This window comes from Odocoileus virginianus, chromosome 3 (genome assembly GCF_023699985.2).
Source record: "Odocoileus virginianus isolate 20LAN1187 ecotype Illinois chromosome 3, Ovbor_1.2, whole genome shotgun sequence".
NCBI classification, from domain to species: domain Eukaryota; kingdom Metazoa; phylum Chordata; class Mammalia; order Artiodactyla; family Cervidae; genus Odocoileus; species Odocoileus virginianus.
In genome coordinates this window covers 70,463,827-70,487,527 of record NC_069676.1, presented here as the reverse complement: position 1 = coordinate 70,487,527, position 23,701 = coordinate 70,463,827, and the positions used below count along the sequence as shown (strand labels likewise).

The 23,701-nt window shown below is 36.6% G+C and overlaps 1 protein-coding gene across 2 annotated transcripts in view; it reads right to left on the bottom strand.

The window, feature by feature from the left end:
• HMMR (hyaluronan mediated motility receptor) overlaps positions 1 to 23,701 on the bottom strand; it is a 39,088-nt gene that overhangs the window by 9,937 nt on the left and 5,450 nt on the right. For both annotated transcript variants that reach the window (XM_070465741.1, XM_070465740.1), the window contains exons 4-16: positions 22,701 to 22,748; positions 18,764 to 18,952; positions 17,618 to 17,704; positions 17,433 to 17,533; positions 15,394 to 15,468; positions 15,085 to 15,263; positions 14,309 to 14,457; positions 12,147 to 12,361; positions 9,559 to 9,675; positions 4,575 to 4,721; positions 4,164 to 4,316; positions 3,977 to 4,076; positions 2,950 to 3,126 (exon numbers count right to left, since the gene is read on the bottom strand). In XM_070465741.1, the coding sequence (XP_070321842.1) occupies positions 2,950 to 3,126; positions 3,977 to 4,076; positions 4,164 to 4,316; positions 4,575 to 4,721; positions 9,559 to 9,675; positions 12,147 to 12,361; positions 14,309 to 14,457; positions 15,085 to 15,263; positions 15,394 to 15,468; positions 17,433 to 17,533; positions 17,618 to 17,704; positions 18,764 to 18,952; positions 22,701 to 22,748 (1,737 nt within the window). The remainder of the gene's footprint in view (positions 1 to 2,949; positions 3,127 to 3,976; positions 4,077 to 4,163; positions 4,317 to 4,574; positions 4,722 to 9,558; positions 9,676 to 12,146; positions 12,362 to 14,308; positions 14,458 to 15,084; positions 15,264 to 15,393; positions 15,469 to 17,432; positions 17,534 to 17,617; positions 17,705 to 18,763; positions 18,953 to 22,700; positions 22,749 to 23,701) is intronic.

Here is a 23,701-nt window from a genome sequence, read left to right as displayed (position 1 = left end):
AGAATATTGGAAATAAAGGAAAAATAAACAAATGGGACCTAATGAAACGTAAAAGCTTTTGCACAACAAAGGAAACTATAAGCAAGGTGAAAAGATAGCCTTCAGAATGGGAGAAAATAATAGCAAACAAAGTAACAGACAAAGGATTAATCTCAAAAATATACAAGCAACTCCTCCAGCTCAATTCCAGAAAAATAAATGACCCAATCAAAAAATGGGCCAAAGAACTAAACAGACATTTCTCCAAAGAAGACATACAGATGGCTAACAAACACATGAAAAGATGCTCAACATCACTCATTGTCAGAGAAATGCAAATCAAAACCACAATGAGGTACCATTACATGCCAGTCAGGATGGCTGCTATCAAAAAGGCTACAAGCAATAAATGCTGGAGAGGGTGTGGAGAAAAGGGAACCCTCTTACACTGTTGGTGGGAATGCAAACTAGTACAGCCGCTATGGAGAAGAGTATGGAGATTTTTAAAAAACTGGAAATAGAACTGCCATATGACCCAGCAATCCCACTCCTGGGCATACACACCGAGGAAACCAGATTTGAAAGAGACACGTGCACCCCAATGTTCATCACAGCACTGTTTATAATAGCCAGGACATGGAAGCAAGCTAGATGCCCATCAGCAGACGAATGGATAAGGAAGCTGTGGTACATATACACCATGGAATATTACTCAGCCATTAAAAAGAATGCATTTGAATCAGTTCTAATGAGATGGATGAAACTGGAGCCCATTATACAGAGTGAAGTAAGCCAGAAAGATAAAGAACATTACAGCATACTAACACATATATATGGAATTTAGAAAGATGGTAATGATAACCCTGTATGCAAAACAGAAAAAGAGACACAGATGTACAGAACAGAGTTTTGGACTCTGTGGGAGAAGGCGAGGGTGGGATGTTTTGAGAGAACAGCATCGAAACATGTATATTATCTATAGTGAAAGAGATCACCAGCCCAGGTTGGATGCATGAGACAAGTGCTCGGGCCTGGTGCACTGGGAAGACCCAGAGGGATGGGGTAGAGAGGGAGGTGGGAGCAGGGATCGGGATGGGGAATACATGTAAATCCATGGTTGATTCATGTCAATGTATGACAAGACCCACTGTGGTATTGTAAAGGGATTAGCCTCCAACTAATAAAAATAAATGAAAAAAAATAAAAAAATAAAAAGCAGAGACATTACTTTGCCAACAAAGGTCTGTTTGGTCAAGGCTATCGTTTGTCCAGTGGTCATGTATGGATGTGAGAGTTGGGACTGTGAAGAAAACTGAGCTCCAGAGAATTGATACTTTTGAACTGTGGTGTTGGAGAAGACTCTTGAGAGTCCCTTGGACTGCAAGGAGATCCAACCAGCCCATCCTAAAGGAGATAAGTCCTGGGTGTTCACTGGAAGGACTGATGCTGAAGCTGAAACTCCAATACTTTGGCCACTTTATGTGAAAAGTTGACTCATTGGAAAAGACCCTGATGATGGGAGGGATTGGGGGCAGGAGGAGAAGGGGAAGACAGAGGATGAGATGGCTGGATGGCTTCACCGACTCGATGGGCATGAGTTTAGGTAAACTCCAGGAGTTTGCGATGGACAGGGAGGCCTGCCGTGTTGTGGTTCATGGGGTCGCAAAGAGTCGGACACAACTGAGTGACTGAACTGAACTGAATTTATTCCCAGAGCAAGTGACTTCATTTACAACAGAATTTAGAGCAGTTCAAGCTGAAGGGTGCCCTTAAGAACAGTAGAGGCTGTGTGGTGCAAGGGACTGGGAAGTGATTAAAAACTGGGCTAAACTGTAAATTGCCTAGTGTGTAGAAGAGAAGTGGTGAATAAGACACGTGGGAGGGGACCTCCTCTAGCCAGAACAAAGTCAATCACTGACCTAAGACACAATTCCAACAAAGGAACCAGAATTAGACTGGATTAATCTGTAGAGGAATTTATGACCTTGGGCAATGCTGAAAATAACAGAGGGGAGCCAGCAACTATGTGTGATCAGGGAGAGAGGGAGGCAGCCTTACCCAAACCAGAGTCATCTCAGGGTGACTGTGGACACACCTGACACTGAACCTCTCTCAGCAGCAACATCAGAGGCACTAGTTTGTGCCTCTGTAGGGAGGAAGAATAGACTTCACTAAACAAAAAAATAACAACATACCTGCAAGGCGACAGCAGTACCCAGAGGTGCTACAATACATTGTCTAAAACATCCATTTTCTAACAGAAAAAGTACAAAGTATGCAAACAGAAAAGCATGATTTACATACTGGGGAAAAGCAGGCAACAAAAACTGCTTGTTTCTGTCTCAACAAAAACTGGGAGTTATCCAATATTGAACTTATCCAAAAAAGGGTTTAAAGCCATTATAAACATGTTTGCAGAAGTAAAGGAACTTAAAAAAAAGGGAGTAGACTCAAAATTCCTAGAATCAGAAATGAAAGAGGGGCCATTGCTACTGACAGTATCAAAATAAAAAGGAATATAAGGGAATATGGCACACAATTGTGAATCAACACATCAGAAAATGAAATGGACATATTCCTAGAAAGACGCAAACTACTGAAACTGTCTCAAGACGAAATAGTCAATCTGAGGTAGGATTGTATTGCTGTAAACTTCCCTCTTAGAACTGCTTTTGCTGCATCTCATAGGTTTTGAGTTGAAATAGTCAGTTTGAATAGACCTAGTATAATAAGTGAAGAGATTGAATTACTGATCAAAAACCATCCACAGAGAGAAGTCCAGGTCCAGATGCCTTCACCACTGAATTCCATTACACATTCAGTAAAGAGTTAAAACCAATAATTCATGAACTGTTCCATAAATAGAAAGGGTGAAACACTTCCCAACTCATTTTATTAAGTCAGCATTATCCTGATAAAATAAAAACCACCCACCCCAATATCAATAGAAATAAATGTTACTTTACAAACCGATTTGAGATTGCTATTTTCATCTTTCAATTTCACAACATGCTTGATTTTTTGCTTTAGATTCTGATGACCCAATAATTTAGCATATGAATCTCTTAAATTATTTAGTTGTTCCTGAGCCGCACCATGTTCATTCAACAAAGCCTGTTTCTCTGCTTCAAATGCATCCAGTTGTAGCTGAAAAAGATTTTTTTGTAAAGTTTAGACTTAAAACTATTAAATCCTACTTGACTCATATTAACTATAGGGAAAACTAAAGTGAAAGAAAGTAAAAAGGCAAAAGACAGGACTTCCCTGGTGGTCCAGTGGCTAAGACTGCAGAAGACTGCAGGCTCCCAATGCAGGGGGCAAGGTTTGATCCCTGGTTGGGGAACTAGATCCCACATGCTGCAATTAAGACCTGGTGCAGCCAAATAAGTAAACAAATATTTAAATAAGAAACTCAACAACTACAACAACAAAAAAGGCAAAAGACAAAAATAGATTATATTGACTTACTCTTAGGGCTCTCCATAAATTGTCTTTTTTTTTTTTTTTTTTAATAAAAAGTTGTTTTTCATTTCTAAGATCAATGAAACAGAAAGAAAAAAACAGGGAAAGACCCGCTAGCTGGCCTAATCTGTATTACCACAACACATTATAACCAATACTGTCTTCTGACTCTAAATACCCAGATTTGCATTTATCCTTTAAGTGTTAATTAGAGCAACACTGAGAAAGATCATAACAAAATAAGTGTCACAAATTTGCATAGATTATCAAATGTTCATATCAGGAGAGCCTTCTAAGGTATTAACTTTTAAGAATCTTATTAAGGGGTAATATTTAGGTCTATAAAGGCCATATTAAAAATGTATGCATAATAATGTAGTAACATCTATAATAAACCTTCCGTAATAGGAAGTTAGACTGGCACTGTAAATGCACAGCAAAATGATATTTCAGAAGAACCATGTCACTGCCATGCCTGTGACAGGGAACAATACGAATTCTCAAACACAAATAAGTTAAGTCCTAATTGACAGACCTGAAAAGGCTTTGTTTTATTATATAATTCTTCATAGAGGAGACGCCACTTATTCATTTCCTCAGTTAATTCTGCTACTGAGTTTTCTTTTCCAGTTTTTCTGTAAGGGAAAATTAAATTTAAAAACACAGTATACTAGAAAAAATAACTTGAGATGCATGGCATTTCAGTTTTCAACCTAGATTACCTTGCTTCTTCCTCTTCCAGTTGTTTCTTAAAGTCTTCGCTTTGTTGCGTGAGTTGGTTCTGCAAATCAGTTATTCTTTTAAGAGAAGAAACTGTAATTTCTTTAATTTCTGCTTCTTTAAGTGCTGATTTGGTCTGCAGATCTAGAAGCATCCTTGGGTTTGAGAGAGAAGAGTCCATTAAGAAAGTTATAGCCATTTCAATTACCTTTTTTAAAAATAGAATCTCAAAAAACTGTTAAGAATTATACTTTTCAAACTACGTAAATTCATAATTCACCACTGAAGATCATCAAAAGCAAGCCACGGGACTAGTTTTCTGCATTACTTAGTAGCTGGCTTGCAGCAACATCCAATTATCCTAATGGTTCTAAAGACCACAGGTGTGGGCAGGTTTTATTTCTCCTACATACCTTGCATATTCTTGATTTGAGTTCTCAGTTGCCAATATCTGATCTTGGGCATCCTCTGCACTTTGCTCAGCCTTGGCCAGTTTTTCCTTAAGTGACTCATTCTGCACCTTAAGATCTTCTAGCTCACTTGCTGTTGATGTTTTATAGCTTATTTAAAAAACAAAAACAAAAACAAAAAAAGGGTAAAGGATTTTTCTAACTAATGTATGCACGACAAATCTATAGCTGATTGGTTTACATTTTATACACTTTTAGGTAAAACAAACAAAACCTTATCTATTTTCACATTTGCACAGGTAAAAATTCAATGTTTTGAAGTCAACTTAATACTTAACATGAACTTATATGACTTACGCAGTTCCTTTAAAGAAAAGAGTCAAGTGCCTACTATGGGAGGAATCTACGAACAAAGATGAAAAGAAATCAACTACCAAACATAGAAATTACCTCAAAAAAAAAAACCCACACAATCCCTCTACCTACTGTCATACGTTATTATCTTGAGAGTAAGAGAGAGAAAAAAATGCCTCTTCAGGTTGTTGCAAAATAAAAGGAAAAACAAATACATAATTAACTTTGTTCTAAGTGTTTGAAGGAAAACTACAGAACCTGTTAGCTGATAAAACTGGAGAACCTACATTTTGCTTCATGACTCAGAAAAGGATTTTCTGAGGAATTTAAGTTCAGTTGAGATATGATGGGTAAGAAGGATTTAGCGAGCCAGTTGGGGAAAGTATTTCAGGGGGAAAAGATGCGTATATGCTCAGAGGCAGGTAGAACACAGTCCATTAAGAGCTGGGAATGGGGCTTGCCTGGTGGCTCAGTGGTAAAGAATCCGCCTGTCAATGCAGGAGACATGGGTTCAATCCCTGGTCTGGGGAAGACCCCACATGCTGTGGAGCAACTAAGCCTGTGGCCACAACTACTGAGTCTGTGCTGTAACTACTGAACTCAAGGGCCCCAGAGCCCACGCTCCTCAGCAAGAACAGCTACCTCATTGATAAGCCAGCGCACTGCAGTTAGAGCAGCCCCCACTCACTGCAACGAGAGAAAGGCCCGCACAGCCGCGAAAACCCAGCACAGCCAAAACTACATAAATAAAATCGTAACCATAAAAAAAAAGAGCAAAAGAGCTGTGACAGGAATCTAATGAACCAGAGAGGCAGGAGCAGAAACAAGAGGCATGAGTCCTTGCTGGTGGGGCACAGTGGGCTTACCTGAATGATAAAGGACATACTTCAAAGGTCTCTTAAGTAAGTGTGTAGATTATTCCAGAGATATGCAAAGAAATGACTGGGGAGGGACAGGAATGCTGAACTGGAGGATTAACCAGAGGACGATTATTTTTCAGCCCAGGTGAGTGGTAAAGGAGGCTTGGACCAAGGAGCTGGCAAAAGAAAGATGTGAGATCTCTTTTGGAGGCAGAATGGAAAAAATCAAGAAAGAGACTGAATGTTCGGAGAAAAGGAGAGAAGATGATTATGATGACTCAAGATTTATGGAAGGAGAAACTCAGAAGATGGAGATGTCACCAACTGCAATCAACAAGAATGAGACACGAGAGGGACAAAGGGAGACAAAGATGATCCAGAGTTGTTTTGGTGGGGTTAATACCAGATGACAGTGAGAGATCTACTTGAAGTCAAGTAGGCAGCTGAATATATGGGTAGAGGATGAAAGGAGAGGTCAGGTTCGAAGAAACAAAATTTTAATGCTACTCACATACTAATGGTGACTGACATCACAGAATAACTAAAAGTCTCTAAAGGCACAAGTTTTCAAAGTAGCAAGAAGGAAAATCTCTTTTCAGAGTTGAGAACAGCACTAAAAGTTATATATGTATATAGTTGTTCAGTTGCTCAGTAGTGTCCAGCTGTTTGTGACCCCATGGACTGGAGCACAACAGGCTTCCCTGTCCTTCACCATTTCCTGGAGCTTGTTCAAACTCATGTCCATTGAGTCAGTGATGCCATCCAATCATCTTGTCCCCTTTTGTTCCCTTCTCCTGCCCTCAATCACTCCCACATCACAGTCTCTTCTAGTGAGTCGGCTCTTTGTCACAGGTGGCCAAAGTACTGGAGCTTCAGCATCAGTTCTTCCAAACAATATGCAGGGTTGGTTTCCTTCAGGATTCACCGGTTTGATCTTGCAGTCCAACAGACTCTCAAGAGTCTTTTCCAACACCACAGCTCAAAAGCATCAATTCGTCAGTGCTCAGCCTTCTTTATGTTCGAACTCACATATCCATACATGACTACTGGAAAAACCAAAGCTTTGACTACACAGATCTTTGTTGGCAAAGTAATGTCTCTGCTTTTTAATATGCTGTCTAGGTTTGTCATATATATATAAATTTATATGCATGCTGACATATAAAAATTAAAATATATAGGGACTTCCCCAGCCGGCCAGAGGTTAACACTCTGCACTTCCGCTGCAGGGGGACTGAGTCTGATCCTGGTTGGGGAACTAAAATCCCACATGTCACACAGCATGGCCAAAAACTTAAAACAAAACAAAACAAAACATATATATACACACACACACAAACGTACACACACATACATATATATATACGATACGTATGTCAAAATATATCAGATCAGATGCAGGAACACATCACTGAGATTAGAAGGTACTAGTTAATGAATGGGTACTAGGCAATTGATTATCCATGGCAATTGATTATTCATTTGGAAAAAGAAATGTGAATTTTATCCCCTTATCACTACCCATACAGAAATCAGTTCTAGGTGGAAAAATGAAAAGTACAATTTTGAAATTTAGAAAAAAAATAGGTGAATATCTTTATTTAAGTTCTTGGGATAGAGAGAAGTTTTTGTATGCAAAAGTGTTCACATAAAACTCGATAAGTTTATCTACACTAAAATCAAGAATTGCCATTCATCACAGGAAACCATAAAGAAAATGAAAAGATAAGCCACATTCTGTAAGATATTTGCCGCCCATATCGCTGATAAAAACCCTACAAATCAACCAAGAAAAGATAATCCTCTAGAGAAATGAACAAAAGTCATATATAAGCTTTTCACAGAAAAGGAAAAATGAATTATCCACAAGAAGAGGTCCTTTTACATTTAGTATAGTGGCAAAATTTATGAAGTCTAACAAGCTTTGGAGAGGAGGTAGATGAATGAGAACTCAAACATCACTAGTGGGAGTGTAGATTTTCATCTCCCCTTTGTAAAATGATTTGGAATTAAAGTTGAACATTTATTTAAATGTGACTTTAGAGTAATTCTTACAAGTATATAAGACGAGACCACAAGAATATCCACAGTACTGTTAATAAAATGAAAGAAATGGGAAACAAACCAAAAGCCCAAAGTGAGAATGGATAAATAGTGGTAGACTGATAAGCTCAAATATTCTATAACAGAGGATGAGATGGTTGGATGGTATCAACTCAACTGACATGAGTCTGAGCAAACTCTAGGAGATAGTGAAGGACAGGGAAGGCTGGTGTGCTGCAGTCCATGAGGTTGCAAAGAGTTGGACATGACTAAGTGACTGAACAACAATTCTATAACAGTGACCATGAACAAACTATAGCCTTGGGCAATACTGTGATTCAACCCTAAAGACAGACATAATGCAGAGTGAAAAGGCAAGTCCCAGGATATGGCATACACTACCAGGACATTTTTGGTGAAGTTCTGGAAAAGGCAAAATTAGGTAATATATTATTCATATGGACATACATTATAAAATTATACACAGGAAAAAAGCAAGGAAGTAACTGATGTAGATTTTGAGGTGGTGTTACATGTTTCGGGGAGGAATGAAGATGGGACAGTGGAGGAGTCAGAGACAGCAACTGTTGAAACTCTTTTGGTTTATAGATTTTCTTCTATGAGCTCATGAATGTTAATTTTACCTTTATGATTTAGGATTTATGTACACATTGTATCTTTTTATTGAATATACTAAAATAGATAAAAGAAGAGACCTCCATCCAAAATTATATAAATACAGTAAGTAAAAATGTTAACATTAATACATGCAATGTGAGACTGTGTGATGTACTAGTATTTGCTGTATTATCCTTTGTAATTTGTAGTGCCCTCCAAAATAAACTTTTTTTAAAAAAGGGAAAATAAGTAGACTGGATAGGAAGTAGATACATTATAATATCTATCAAGAAGATGGGCTATGAGATTATATTATAAACTATAAATGTAAACTACTATATATAGGATGAATAAACAACAAAGTCCTACTGTACAGTATAGGCAACTATATTCAATATCTTGAAATAAACCATAATGGAAAAGAATATGTAAAGGAATGTGTACACAGGATTATGTACAAAATGTGTACAAAAGAATATGTACAGTAGAAATTACCACACTATAAATCAATTATACTTCAATAAAGTAAATTAAAGAAAAAAAGATGGGCTATAAACATGAGAAGGATTTGGGGGTAAGAACGGTATTGGGAATGAAAAGTGCAGAAAGAAGTGGGGGGTGAAGGGAGATTTAAAAAAGATGTATTTTAAAGACAAAGGCACATTAACATGTTTTAATACTGACTGGAAAAATTCTAGAAGGTTGAAAATTAAGAGACAAGGGATGAACGACGGAAAGAGGCCACTAAAGGTTAAGGAATGAGATACCTCATCTGTAATAGAAGGGAAGAAGATAGGGTGAGCATAGATGCAGGTACATTTATAGGTTCCATGAAGTGGAAATAAAAGCGTTTGGATTCTTTGTGAAGAAAATGATGACGTCAGGAGAGTCAGACAGATGTGTATGAAATCTGAAGTGGGTACTGGGAGAGGGATATCACTACATATTCTAAGACTACAGGTAACATGAAATACCCACTTATGATTGGGCATTGTGGAATTTAAAGTAATAACAATTGTTTTATTCATGTAGTTTTGCTGACAGATGTCCCTAGATAAATACCCCTTGCCTGCTCATGTATATTTGAGAGAGCAGCCTCCCCATTAAAATACCTTTCAAATTGAGCAGTAACATCTTCCAGGTTCTGCACTGTACTGTTATGTTTTTCTTGCAAAAGCAAGGTGGCCTGAGTATGAGCAGCATTACTTTCCTCCAGTTCGGCTTCTTTCCTAAGAAAAAGGAACCGTTAAAAGATAAGACGCTAACTGCATCTTAATTTAATATACCATTTAATATACCATTAGCTTAAGAAAGAGACTAGGATGTACCTTTGACACTGTGAATTACATATCCCACACTGGACAGCTTAGATCTCCATTCATGATCTATATCTGCTAGCATGTTTATTTACATGCAGCTTCATCTTATCTTTCCCATTCTTATTTTACTTTTGTTTTCATTCTAATTTACGTACTTTTATTTTCATACCATATGTACTTATGTAGTTAGTTTAAACACTTTTGGGGAAGAAAGGAGATTAAAAAGATTCTAAGACAGAATCTTGGCAGCATCCAAGACTGAAGAATGTGAAGGATTATAAGTTAAGAAGCTCTTGGATTGAATAAAATTTAGTTCTCTGAATTAAGATATTCAGGGAACACTAGGTACAGTTAAGGTAACTTCATTTTAAGAGTTCTTTTGAAAAAATAATTACAAGACTATGTAGATTTATTGTGACTATACCAATAACCACAAAATAAATTACTAATTATTTAAAGATTTAACAACTTATTTAGGAGACTATTTTGCTTAGACAGAATGGCTTTCAAGTCATCTTTATAAATAGAGACTACAAATCTATACAGATTTTAAATATATGAATATTACATATTTCTACAATGGTGATAAACTTTATTTGACAGTCTTATAAGCTTATAAGAGGCATTTTAAAGAACACACCAAACTAAAACTGTAAGAAGCATTATTCGCTTAAAGGCTAAGTTGGACACTGAAACAAGATATACAGCTGTTCAAATTCATTTTGGAATGAGCATAGAATTTTAAAAATACACACCACAGCTAAAAGCAATCAACTACTATTAAAGGATTTAAAATAAAAATACTTTTTCCTGGTCCCTAGAGGAATCCTATCAACTTCTAAGTGTTTCTCTTAATCCTAAAATTTCCACACTGGAAAGGACCTTACAAATAATCTCATAAAACTCCTTTATTTTGTATCTAATGAAAAGAAAACAAAAGAAATTAAGACAGTCTTGCTCAGAATCACACATTTAACTAACACATCTAGTAATAAAATCTTTATCTCCTGACCTTTGAACTGACTTCTTTGAGTTAGAATAAATGATTATCTCATTTTTCTTTTTGAAATTGACATCATCCACTGAAGTTTCTCAATGTCCCTGTTCCCTGAGGCTGGCTGCAGTATGAAACAATCCCCCTAATTATACTTTGGTACTGTTCCCCCAAATGCAGGTATATATAAAAAAATTTGGTGTTTTTTAAAATCACTAACCACTAAAAGAAAATAGAAAATGGATTAATAAAGAAGAACCTAATAAGAGATAGATACATAGTTGTGATATAAGTAACGATTCTGTAACTTTATGTGTAGTTCTTTGCTGCTGCTGCTAAGTCACCTCAGTCGTGTCCGACTCTGTGTGACCCATAGACTGCAGCCCACCAGGCTCCCCCGTCCCTGGGATTCTCCAGGCAAGAATACCGGAGTGGGCTGCCATTTCTTTCTCCAATGCATGAAAGTGAAAAGTGAAAGTGAAGTCGCTCAGTCGTGTCCGACTCTTAGCAACTCCATGGACCACAGCCTACCAGGCTCCTCCATCCATGGGATTTTCTAGGCAAGAGTACTGGAGTGGGGTGCCATTGCCTTCTCCACTAGAAAATGTTTACTGCTGAGATCCCAAGGATTCAAGTATTTGTTTATCATTTGAACTGAAGAATCAACTTGGATACTGTAAATAAATGTGGTGAAGGGCATATAATGTGAAAACAATATGAAATTAAACAAAGGAAAAAGAAAAGGCACTGGATCTCAGGCTTTCTACTTTTAATGATACATTTTTTATTTCTGGATTTTCCCCAGTTCTGGTTGTTTCTTCCCCATTTTGGTTTTTGATCGTAATTTCTGAAGTGTTTGTGGCTCCCTCTTTGAACTTTAAATAAGAAAAGGGCATGGCTTCTGACTTGGGCTGTCATACTTGTCTATCGTACTTCCTGCGCATGTACTTTGCCTCTCTGTGTCTCTTCCTCACTTGTGGACTTCCCTGGTGGCCCAGTGGTTAAGAATCTGCCTGCTAATGGAGGAGACCATGGCTTCAGTCCCTGGTCTGGGAAGATTTCACCTGCCGCAGGGCAACTGAGCCTGTGCCACAAGAATGAGCCTGCACTCTGGAGTCTGCACGGCAACGCCTGAGCCCGTGTGTCAGGACCGCTGAAGCCTGGGTGCCCCGGAGCCCATGAAAGGAGCCCCCGCTCAGCACAACTCGAGAAGGCCTGCATGCACCAATGAAGACACAGCACAGCCAAAGTAAACAGACAATCAAAAACATTCCTTATTTGTAAAGAAATTCCAACCTCACCACTCACATGATTGGTGTGAGAATCCCAAGAGAATGTACTAGAAAATAACTTTTAATTATAAACACAAAGTCCTATTAATACGAACCCTTTCAGCTTTTCTTCGAGGCGTTTTAGTTCTGCAGCTCTAGATTCTGCTTCCTCTTCCAGTTGCTTAAGCAGGTTTTCAGCTTGTTCCTCCTTCTGCTGCAATTTATCCAGCTCATCCAGGGCTTGCTTTAATTCTTCCTCAAAGAGAGTTCTCTCTTTAATCATTTCTTCTTGAAAAGAACATAGCTTCTGCTGAAGACCAGAAGATAATTCCTGCATATAAATAGAAAGCGAGCAAAATAATCTGAAAGGTTTTGACAATTTAATAATTAAATTTAATAATCTGTGAGATTTTACTAAGGACAAAAGAGAAGTACAAGTAATGAAGTATGGACACTAAACTCGAGAGCTTCTGAGAAACTAGAGAGATTCATATTCATTCTGTCATGGATTATATCCTACCCGTTGTTAAGATTGGGGTAAATATTATTTCAGTCTTTTTCCTATGCAACACACACTTCTTAGACAACTAAAATTATATTCTACAACTGGCTTTTATCATATATTTTTTCTCATATGATACTATATAAAGAGTATTATGATTTCAATGTTATATAGAAATATTTTAAAGTTATATAAGTAAATAAGAATAAATAAATACAAGTAAATCACCATTGCAAAAAAAATTATAACATTACAAATAAATGAAAAATTGCCTTTGACTACTCCCCATTCCAATCTTAGTTTTCCCACTTCAGAGATAACCACTAAATTTTGCATTATAAGCCTTATGGTCTTTTTCTATATATCTACATTCTTTTAAAACATAAATGAAATATACTGTGTATAAAAAGGTCATTTAAAATATCATAAAAATACTGATTCATTTGAATCAGTTCTAATGAGATGGATGAAACTGGAGCCCATTATACAGAGCGAAGTAAGCCAGAAAGATAAAGACCATTACAGTATATTAACACATATATATGGAATTTAGAAAGATGGTAACGATAACCTTATATGCAAAACAGAAAAAGAGACTCAGATGTATAGAACAGACTTGTGGACTCTGGGAGAAGGCGAGGGTGGGATGTTTCAAGAGAACAGCATTGAAACATGTATATTATCTAGGGTGAAACAGATCACCAGCCCAGGTTGGATGCATGAGACAAGTGCTCGGGCCTGGTGCACTGGGAAGACCCAGAGGGATCGGGTGGAGAGGGAGGTGGGAGGGGGGACCGGGATGGGGAATACATGTAAATCCATGGCTAATTCATTTCAAAGTATGACAAAAACCACTGCAATGATGTAAAGTAATTAGCCTCCAACTAATAAAAATAAATGGAAAAAAAAAGAAAATCCTAAAAAAAAAAAAAAATCATAAAAATAGTTGTTGAGGTCTTTTCAAGTCAGTATATACAGATCTACCTAATTCCTTTGTCACTGCAAATTGCCCAACAATATATTTCACATTAGTTCACATGAGTACTTACTTGCTTGACTAATTCTCACCAATATATCATATTACCAAATGTTTTAACTTGTGTCAATCTTGGAAGTGGAAAAAAACACCAAAACATTCCTTTAATTATTATGACAAGTACAGCGTCTTCTCATTTTACAAGCTATCTGAATTTCTCCTGCTAAGAATTATCTGTTTCCATCCTAAGCCCATTAAAAAAACTTTATTGTTTAATTAAAAAAAATTTTTTGGCAGCATTGAGAGCCACACAAGATCTCCATTCCCTGACCAGGGATCAAACGTGTGACCCCTGCAGTAGAAGCTTGGAGTCTTAACCACTGGATCACCAGGATTATTATTATTATTTTTTAATGAACTTCCTGTGTTTCTCATTGATATGTAAAATGTTCTTTATGTAATCTGGATTTCAAAAAGTCACATTTTGTTTTTTGTCTAATTAGACACTCTTTTACCACATAACTGTAAATGCTTATGTAGTAATCTAACACAAGAATGTGCTGGAAAAAAAATTAAAACAATTTCCCTATATTGTTTCAACTGTTGCTTAAATTTTTCAAATCATGAGTAACTTGGTGACATCAGTTAAATACGCAGCAAAGACATGATTACTTCCTCAGAATAAGATTCTAAAAGCAGGATTGCTGGACCAAAGGATATATACAATTTAAAGTTTTCTGATACATAGGGAAACATATGACATAAAAGAAGCACTAGGCTTTTTTAATATTGTAAACTACCTTCTCTTGTTGCAGAAGTGAATCCATTTGCAATACTTTTTGTTGTAGCTCTTCATGTTCTTGTTTTTCAAGAATAGACCTCTGTTTTAAGCTTTGTATCTCAGAATTTAGATTTTCATCCCATTCTCTGTTCCTATTGATGAGGTCTTCTAGAAAAGGAAAAATATTAACAATGCTGTAGTTATATTACCTTTGAAAAACCCAGATTCCCATGGTGGTTCAGAGCGTAAAGAATTTGCCCACAATGCGGGAGACCCAGGTTCAATCCCTGGGTTGGGAATCCCTGAAGAAGGGACTGGCAATCCACTCAAATATTCTTGCTTGGAGAATTCCATGGACAGAGGAGCCTGATGAGCTATAGTCCACGGGGTCACAAAGAGTCAGACATGACTGAGTAACTGACACACACACACACACACACACACAGAGGTCAAGTACTTCCAAAGAGGGAAAAAAAATTCTGAAGTTCCTGTTATTACTACATATAAAACAGTATATATGTTATATAATAAAATCCTCAAACCTCGCTCTATGTATCTACCAATTTTAAATGGCCACCCAATGAGGTCAATTGCATATATTTCAATCAAGACAAGCAATATATTAAAATAAACAGATAACAAATAGCATAAAAGATAAAAATTCCCATGCATAGAACAAAATTTTCATTGTTGTTTATGTAATTATTTAAAAAGTTACTATAACATATAGTACTTTTAAAAACTATCATAGGTAGTACTTATCTAAAGAAAATAGTACTAAAAACAGTAGAATACCTTTTTCTTCTTCAAGCACCTGGCATTTTGCATTCAAGTCTTCTACTTGTTTAGACAATATAGCAATATTTTCCTCAAGAGACTGCTTAAGGCTTAAAACTTCATGATTCTTCTCTTTCAGATTTTCTTCTAACTGGGCAATATCTAGCTTGTATTTTTCCACTTGATCTGATGCACAACTGCATTAAAACAAATTATGTTGAAGAGCACATCTATTTAAGTAGAGGAAACATTAAATGAAAAGAGATGAAAATTATGTATTCATCACACTTCAATAAAGCAAAGTCCAAAAACTACTCTTCATATTACCTTATTTCTTCAATGTATTCTAAGAGCTTTTCTGTTTCAGATTTTTCATCAATCTTTTCTTTCTCTATTGAAACACTAAAAAAATAAAAAGCATACATTAATATACACAATAATCATACATACTTATTCTGGTACAGAGTAAGCTGTACTCTGTACCAGAGATGCTTACTCTGTACCAGATACTGTTCTCTCAGGCAAGCTGACTCTAGGTTCTAAACTCCTAACCACTAATTTGTGTGACCTCTCACGTTGACAATTTATGCAAGTTAGGAGGTTCAAGTTTGATTTTTTTTTAAATGATAAAGCTTTCCAAATATATTCTGACAAAAGAATTATGATGATAGTTTGTATATAGTTATAGATCTGTAACACTCTGAGCATATTAGATATCACTTTTCCTGTAGCTTTCTTAGAATTCCCACCCACCACACATACAAAATAGAATTTTGTGTGCTTTAAAGCCTTTCTTCCAGGCTGCCTTTTATTCAGTTACTTATTGAGAAAGGGGCAAGGGACTTTAGTAGATATCTTATGAAAGGATGCATATGAATGGTCAATAAGCACATAAAAAGATGTTTGACATTAATAGCAACAAATTAAAAACACAGATGATATACTACTTTACATCCACTAGAGAGGCTGAAATCAAACAGGTTGACAACATCAGGTATCAGTGTGTATATGACTGTCAAGTCGATTCAGTCGTGTCTGACTCTGCAACCCTATGGACTACAGCCCATCAGGCTCCTCTGTCCATGGGATTCTCCAGGCAAGAATACTGGAGTGGGTTGCTGTGCCTGCCTCCAGGACAAATATCGGTGAGGATATGGAATGAATAGAACCATCATGCATTATGAAGTGGGAGTGTAAAATTGTATCAACACTTTGAGCTTTTTTTTTTTTTTTTTTACTTTGAGCTTTTAAAAAAGCATTACATGGGGACTTCCCTGGTGATCCAGTGGCTAAGACTCCATGCTCCCAATAAAGAAGGCCCAAGCTCAATCCCTGGCCCAGGTTAGATCCCACAGGCCACAACTAAAGACCCCGCATGCTGCAACTAAGACATGGCACAGCCAAATAAATAAATAAACAAACAACAAAACAAACAACGTAAAAAACATTATATGTACACAATACTATGACCCTGAAATTCCACTCCTAGATATTTACTCAGAGAAACAAAAACCTATGTCTACAAAAAGGCATATATAGTAGTCTTATTGACAATAGTCAAAAATTGGAAACCCCAGTATTGATCAATAGGAGAGTAATAAACAAATGGAGGTATATTCGTATAGTGGAACACTACTCAGAAATGAAAGAAACATATAATACACACAACAATACTGATGAATCTCGACTCTGCACTTTCAACGCAAAGCTCATGGGTTTGAGACCTGGTCAGGGAATTAAGAGCCTGCAAGACGAGCAGCATGTCCAGGGGAAAAAAAAAGCCACATATACACATGTATGCATGCATGTGATGATAAATGTCCCCACAAAGTCAAACCAGGATGCTGGAAGTCAGAAAGCGGTTGTAGGGGTTGAGGGGGGAACTGCAGGGAGGAACAGGGAGAAGGAAGGAGCAGGAGGGGACCTTCTGAGGATCGACAGTGCTCTCGATCTTGTTTGGGTGGTGGTTACATAGGAGCACACAACTGTCCAGTCACTAAAATGAATACTTACGATCTGTGCGTGTTATTGTATGCAAATTACAGTTGAGTAACTAAAAGAAATCTAGGATCGTACATTAATCATAGCTTCCTGTATTAAAGCTTCTCAGTTTCAGTCTCATTACAACGGCCATAAGATTATGTGCCTCTCCTCAACACTGATACAGAAGATGTACAAACATAATACATTCATATTTCTTTTCAGCATAAAATGTTAGGGAACGATTAGGGTTCAGCTGTTACTTAGGAAGAGAAATAGGGCACGTGGAGGCAGGCAATGAGATGAGTATGGAGTAATAACTAGCCAAGAAAGCCAAATACAAAACTGGTTACACAATGTAACCGCTTTTTCTTTTAGTCACTCACAGTTTCCCTTCAAGTTGTACTATTTTCTCCTGAGACTCCACGAGGTTCTTCTGGGTGAGCTGCAGCTTCACCTCCATGCCTTCTTGTTTAGCCACCATGCTCTACACAACAGAAATATCTGTTTTAGGAAACAAGAACTTGTTCAGATCCCCAGTTCCAGCAAACTTACCTAAGGTATTACTCACCCTCATCTTGGTTTCTCTTTTGTTTCTCAGTTTCATCAACTCAAGGCTTAGAATTCTCAAATTCTTCTGGTTATTATCTTCAGAAAACTGAGTATAGCAAACACATAAAAAATTGAGAAATATTTTCTACTACAGCTGTGTAAAAATCACTTAAGTATTGATTATTCTATCTATTATAGGGACTACTATTTGCTTACAACATACTTTGGTAGAGAAAAGTATCCTTAACCCACAGCGGGATTACTGGCTTTATACTATTTCTATTCTTGTCCGTCCTTTTCCTTCATGTGACTTTCTGGTCTACTTTTGAAATCAGCTTCAGTGATAATTTATCTGTATATGCTGGGAAGCCTACTGTGTGGCTTTAAAACAAGATTTTTGCAGAGCTTTGCCTATAAAAATTGGTTAATTCAAGTGTGTTTGCTTAACAAAATGCATTTGCATTGTCTCGTCTGCTTTGAAATATGCAGGCTATAGGGTCCATCACAGGCCTAATAAATGATAATCTCCCTAAGTGAGGCTCAGGAATCTGCTGTCTTGCCCATGTTTAATTCTTATGCATCCTTACTTCCTTTGTAAGCAAAGAGCCCAGTACATTACAGGACCTGAATAATTGATTTTTATTAAGCTGAACGGTGATTTACAGCTTCCTTCCACTTATAAAAAGCAGGATGACCATGTTAAGTCCTTTAAGATCTATTAGTTTATTAATATTGATAAACACAATTTGTCTACTGAGCATATTTAGTTCACACATTTATTCATTTTCTACTGCATTCCCAAAGAGATTTAAGACAGAGTCCTGCTAACATGCTATTATGTATTGCAGAGAAAGATCTTTAAAGATACTTCTAGATGTAAATTCTGCAACGTTATTAGTGGTCTTACTAATTGGGAGTGACTTTGAAGGAGGGTGAGAAAATGTCAGATGTAAAAACAAAAAGTAAACGATTGTTTAGATCCTCTTATGTGCCAGGCACCATAAGCAAGATGCAGATGCAATAATAATTCCTATGGGAGTGGCTTAATATTTAAAGTATATTGAAGTTAAATGACTAAACTAGGCCTAAAATTCCCAAACAGCTCTATGAGGAAAAAAACTTAATTGTTTTTTATTCAATTGTAAAGATTATGAGGTTCAAATACCTTAGATTTTAGGAGCTCATTAGTCCTGGTTAATTCAAGAAGCTGTTTTTCCAGTGAAGCGTTACTTGCAGACACAGATGTTTTTTCCCTGACGGCAGCGTTTAGCTTGGCTTCCATCTTCTCCAACTCAGCTTCCAGATCCTGGATCCTCCTGTCCTGAGCCCCGCGCTCCTGCACAAGAATGCGGATCTGGACAGGAACAAGGATATGAAATGAGTAACTCACGTATTCCTGCCAATACAGTTACTAGAAGCTGTGCTGTGCTGTGCTTGGTCACTCAGCGTGTCCAACTCTTTGTGACCCCACGGACAGTAGCCCCCTAGGCTCCTCTGTCCATGGGGATTCTCCAGGCAAGCGTACTAGAGGGAGTCTCCATGCTCTCCTCCAGTACTAGGTGCTACTGACAATCAAAACATTAAAATTCTAGAAAAGCCTCTGATTGTGATATGATGTTCTTCAATAGTCTTAGCTGTTTGAGCAATCATATTTACTTTATGACACATCTTGAAAATCTGTAAGCATTTTAAGAACAGAAAATTCAAATTGCCATAATCTTCTAGGTGTAATTATACTGTTTATTTACTTTTAAGGCATTGCTACCTATAAAAGTTCTTCTTTTCTCTAGTTCTAATTATAGGAGCCCAAATTACAGCTTAAAATGCTAAATACCTTTATTTCTGGGAAAACAGAACAGGGCTTCTGGGTAGGGTGTGGTAGACATTAGCCAGCCATCATACCTGATGCAACTAATGGGTAAAAACCAAAACCAAAATAAAAAACACATATTTGTCAACAGGAAATGTGGAAACCAGAAGATAATGAAATGTTTAAAATGTATGGGAAAATCTGCCAATATAAAATTCTATGCCCAATGAAAACAGCCTTTAAATATGAAGGTGATATAGACATTTTTCAGAGGGAAAAAATAAAAAAGAGCTGAGAATATTTGTCAACATTAGAACTGCACAACAAGAAATATTAAAGGAAATTCTTCAGGCTGAAGGAAATGATCTCAGATGTTTATAAAATATGCACTTAAATATAAGGACTGATAGACTGACAATAGAGGGAATAGAAAAGGTTTACCATGTAAATATTAGATAAATGAAAGCTGGCATGGCTATGTTAATATTATATAAAGCAGACTTAAGGCAAACATTATTACTAGTAACAAAGAAATTTTATGGTCAAAAGGTGATTTCAAGAGAAGACATACTCTTAAATTTTTCATGCACAACAAAGTAATATTGTAACAAATATACAAAGTCAAAACTGACAGAATCAAAAAGAGATTAATCCACAGAGCTGGAAGTCTAAAAATACCTTTCTCATAACTAATAAACACCCAAAAATATCAGTACAAATAATAGCTTTGAAGAAAACTATTAAATGATTTGAACTAATTGATGTATATAGACCACTACAACCAACAAGTGCATTTATTCTTTTCTAGTGCACATAAAACATTTACCACAATATACTTTATGGCTTCCCTGATAGCTCAGTTGGTGAAGAGTCCGCCTGCAATTGCAGGAGACCCCAGTTTGATTCCTGAGTCAGGAAGATCCGATGGAGAAGGGAAGTCTACCCACTCCAGTATTCCTGGGTTTCCCTTGTGGCTCAGCCGGTAAAGAATCCGCCTGCAATGCGGGAGACCTAGGTTCATTTCCGGGTTGGGAAAATCCCCTGGAGAAGGGAAAGGCTACCCACTCCAGTATTCTGGCCTAGAGAATTCCATGGACTGTAAAGTCCATGGGGTTGCAAAGAGTCAGACACTTTCACTTCACTTCAAAATAGACTTTATGCTTGGTATAAAAGTATCAAGAAAGCACAGCTATATTAAGTCACATAAAAAGCATTCTCTACTCTTACTGGCTTTGTATTCAAACTTATCTCAGTATTCTAAGCCAATAATACTTAACTAAAAATATATCAAGTACCACTTACATATATGGCTGTGAACTAGATGCCAGGAATTGAACGAGATTTAAGATTCCCAACTGTAAGATTCTTTATTCTTACATTATTGGTTTACAACCAATGTTCATAGCACAGTACTATAAAGCAGAAAAAACATTTAAGACTATCTACATAACACTTTTTTCAGTTAAAGAAGTATAAAGAAGGGTTTGTAAACTCAAATGCCTACATGACCAAGTAGACAATATAAGAGAGCAAGGTGAGGACTGACAGCAAACTCGACGTCTAAAGAAGGCAACCCAGGTAGATGCAACCTATTACTTTTAGAATGGATAAGCAACAATGTCCTATTGTATAGCACAGGGAAGTGTATCACCTCCTGGGATAAACCACAATGGAAAAGAATATTAAAAAAAAAAAATGTAAAAAAAAGAACATTATATGTGTAAAACTGAGTCACTTTGCTGCACTGCAGAGATTTGTACAACATTGCTTAAGTCAATTATATGTCATCTAAAAAATATAATTTAAAAAAAAGAAGACAACCCTGCACAAGCCTAGTAGATTGCCGCCCTGGAGGGGAACACAGAAATTGTCCTGTCAGATCTTCTTATTCTGCAACAGTAGTCAGAAATCTCAGTTTGTTCTCCATGAAATTTTACTTTTAAATTAAATATTGATATTCAATTCAAATTAGTCAAACAAACAACAAATACTTGGGGGGGGCGTTAAATAATATACAGCAGTATTTGGAAAAAATTCTTACTAAAAGATTAAGTAACTGATACAAATGATTAGTTCTAACTCTGTAACTGCCACTCCCTCATTAGCTATCTCCAGAGACACTTAGTTATTAGATCTCTAAGTATGTACCCCTACATCACAGGCATGTGTCCTCAATAAAATGATAGCTAATGTTATTAAAATAGATTAAAAAAAAGATCAGAGAAACAAGGGCAGAGATTTTCAGTTATCTTGACATATTCCTGGCCTAAGCCAACATTTAACTGTAATCAATGGAAAGTTTTAATATATCTACCAGAAAGAGTTGGTCAGTAGTGGAAATGTAGAAAAAAGACTGCCAGAAAGGCAAAGCTGGCCGTGACCTGCCTGGCCCTGCTTACAGAAGTAAACAGGTATTTTATAAATAGCTAATGAAGCTGCTCCATAGCAGAGAGTTCAGCTCAGTGCTCTGTGATGACCTAGAGAGGTGGGATGGGAGGGAGCCTCAGGAGGGAGGGGACATGTGTTTACATATAGCTGATTCACTCTGTTGTACAGAAGAAATTAACATAACATTGCAAAGCAATTATACTCATCCATACACACACACACACACACACACACATACATATACATTAAAAAAAAAAAAAAAGTAAGCAGGTTTTTTAAGTTAGTTTTGCTCAACAAAGATTTCCTCTATGATGGAAATGCACTGTTCAGCGTGGTAGCCACTCTCCACAAGTGCCTACTGAGCAGGTAAAGTGAGACTAGTGGAACTGAATTCTTAATTTTATTTAAATAGTCACATGTGGTGAATGGCTACCATATCGGGCAGTACACATGCAGTTGGTCATTTTATCCTTGAGGAAGGATATCCCTTAGTGCAGAGATGCATTAAGTTAGCACAACTCCACTGCAATTCAACTAACCTTCTAGGATTTCATGCTCACCAAGCAATTCTCTAGGTAGTTATTGTCTTAACACAGAGATTAGCATGTAGGAATAGTGTATGCTATGAGGAAAGGTAAATATTTGATCCACATACAAACTAAAATATTGAGTTTTACTTATCAGTTTTTCATGACATAGATGACCTTATATGCCTCCCTTAGTATGCTAACTGTATACTACATTGACAATCAAGGTCTACAATGTGGTACCCGAGCCAAGGGTTGGTTACCCTGTGGGTACCAGTCTGGATGGTACATATGTTTCACTATCTGACACCTCAAACAGCAACAGAATCCTTGTCTCCTGACTCTATGTTTTTCAGTAACTTAAAAGTATTGCTCACCTCTTTTTCCAACATCTTCAAATCTTTATCATTCTTCTGAGATTCCTTCTATTTAAAAATCAAAGAACAGTGACAATCAACTTTAAGTGCCACAAATATCATAGCCAATTTTGATCTTTAGTTATCAGGAAAGATTAAGCGTTCCAAAAGATTAATTTCTATTTTAAACATTTCATTAAGTCTTGTAAATATTTTGTAGCTGATTTATCTAGCCGATGAAGGAAAAGTTTCTTCAAATCTTAAAATATTTCAGGTGTGAATGTTTTTAGCCCAACAGATTAGACTTTTGCTCACAAGTTCAGTGAAAATAACAGATCTTCTTTTCTAATGTTAAATAATACATTTTGTATTTAATTATACTGTCTCAGAAGGAAAAAAGACTCTTAAAAAGAGATATCAACTTAAATCTAGATCCCAAATACAAAAAATAGTACAAATGCAAAGACAGGAAGAAAAACTGAAATAGTACAAACTGATTCTAATCTACTCGTTGCCTTTATTCTCAGTAAGATGTGTTTTTTACATTTTATTTTTACATTCACCAGTCTTTGTGAGATAATGGCCCAAAACAGAATATCTATCTTATCCATCTAGAGATGGAAGAAAAGTCATAAATATCTTGAACAAAATGTATTTTATATATTTCTAACGTGGCAGATGGCCTGTCACATGTTTAATTTTCCACCTGATGGCATTTTCTAGGAAGGTCAAGAAAACAAAATAGGCCTTCCTTGAAGGCCTATTATGTAGGAGTTTTACACAAACTTGTATGTAATTTAGTTTTGGTTTGTGAATTCTATAATTAATTTAAAATTTCAGAACTGTTTCTCCAAGAAATTCAAGTCAGGAAATTTACATCAATTTCCGAGAAAAGGATCTTTATATCAGCACTGCCCATAAAGATATAATGCAAGCCGTGCATATATTTTCAAATTTTCTGATAGCCATATTTAAAAAGTAAAAATTTTAATAATACATTTCACTTTACCCAAAATATCAAA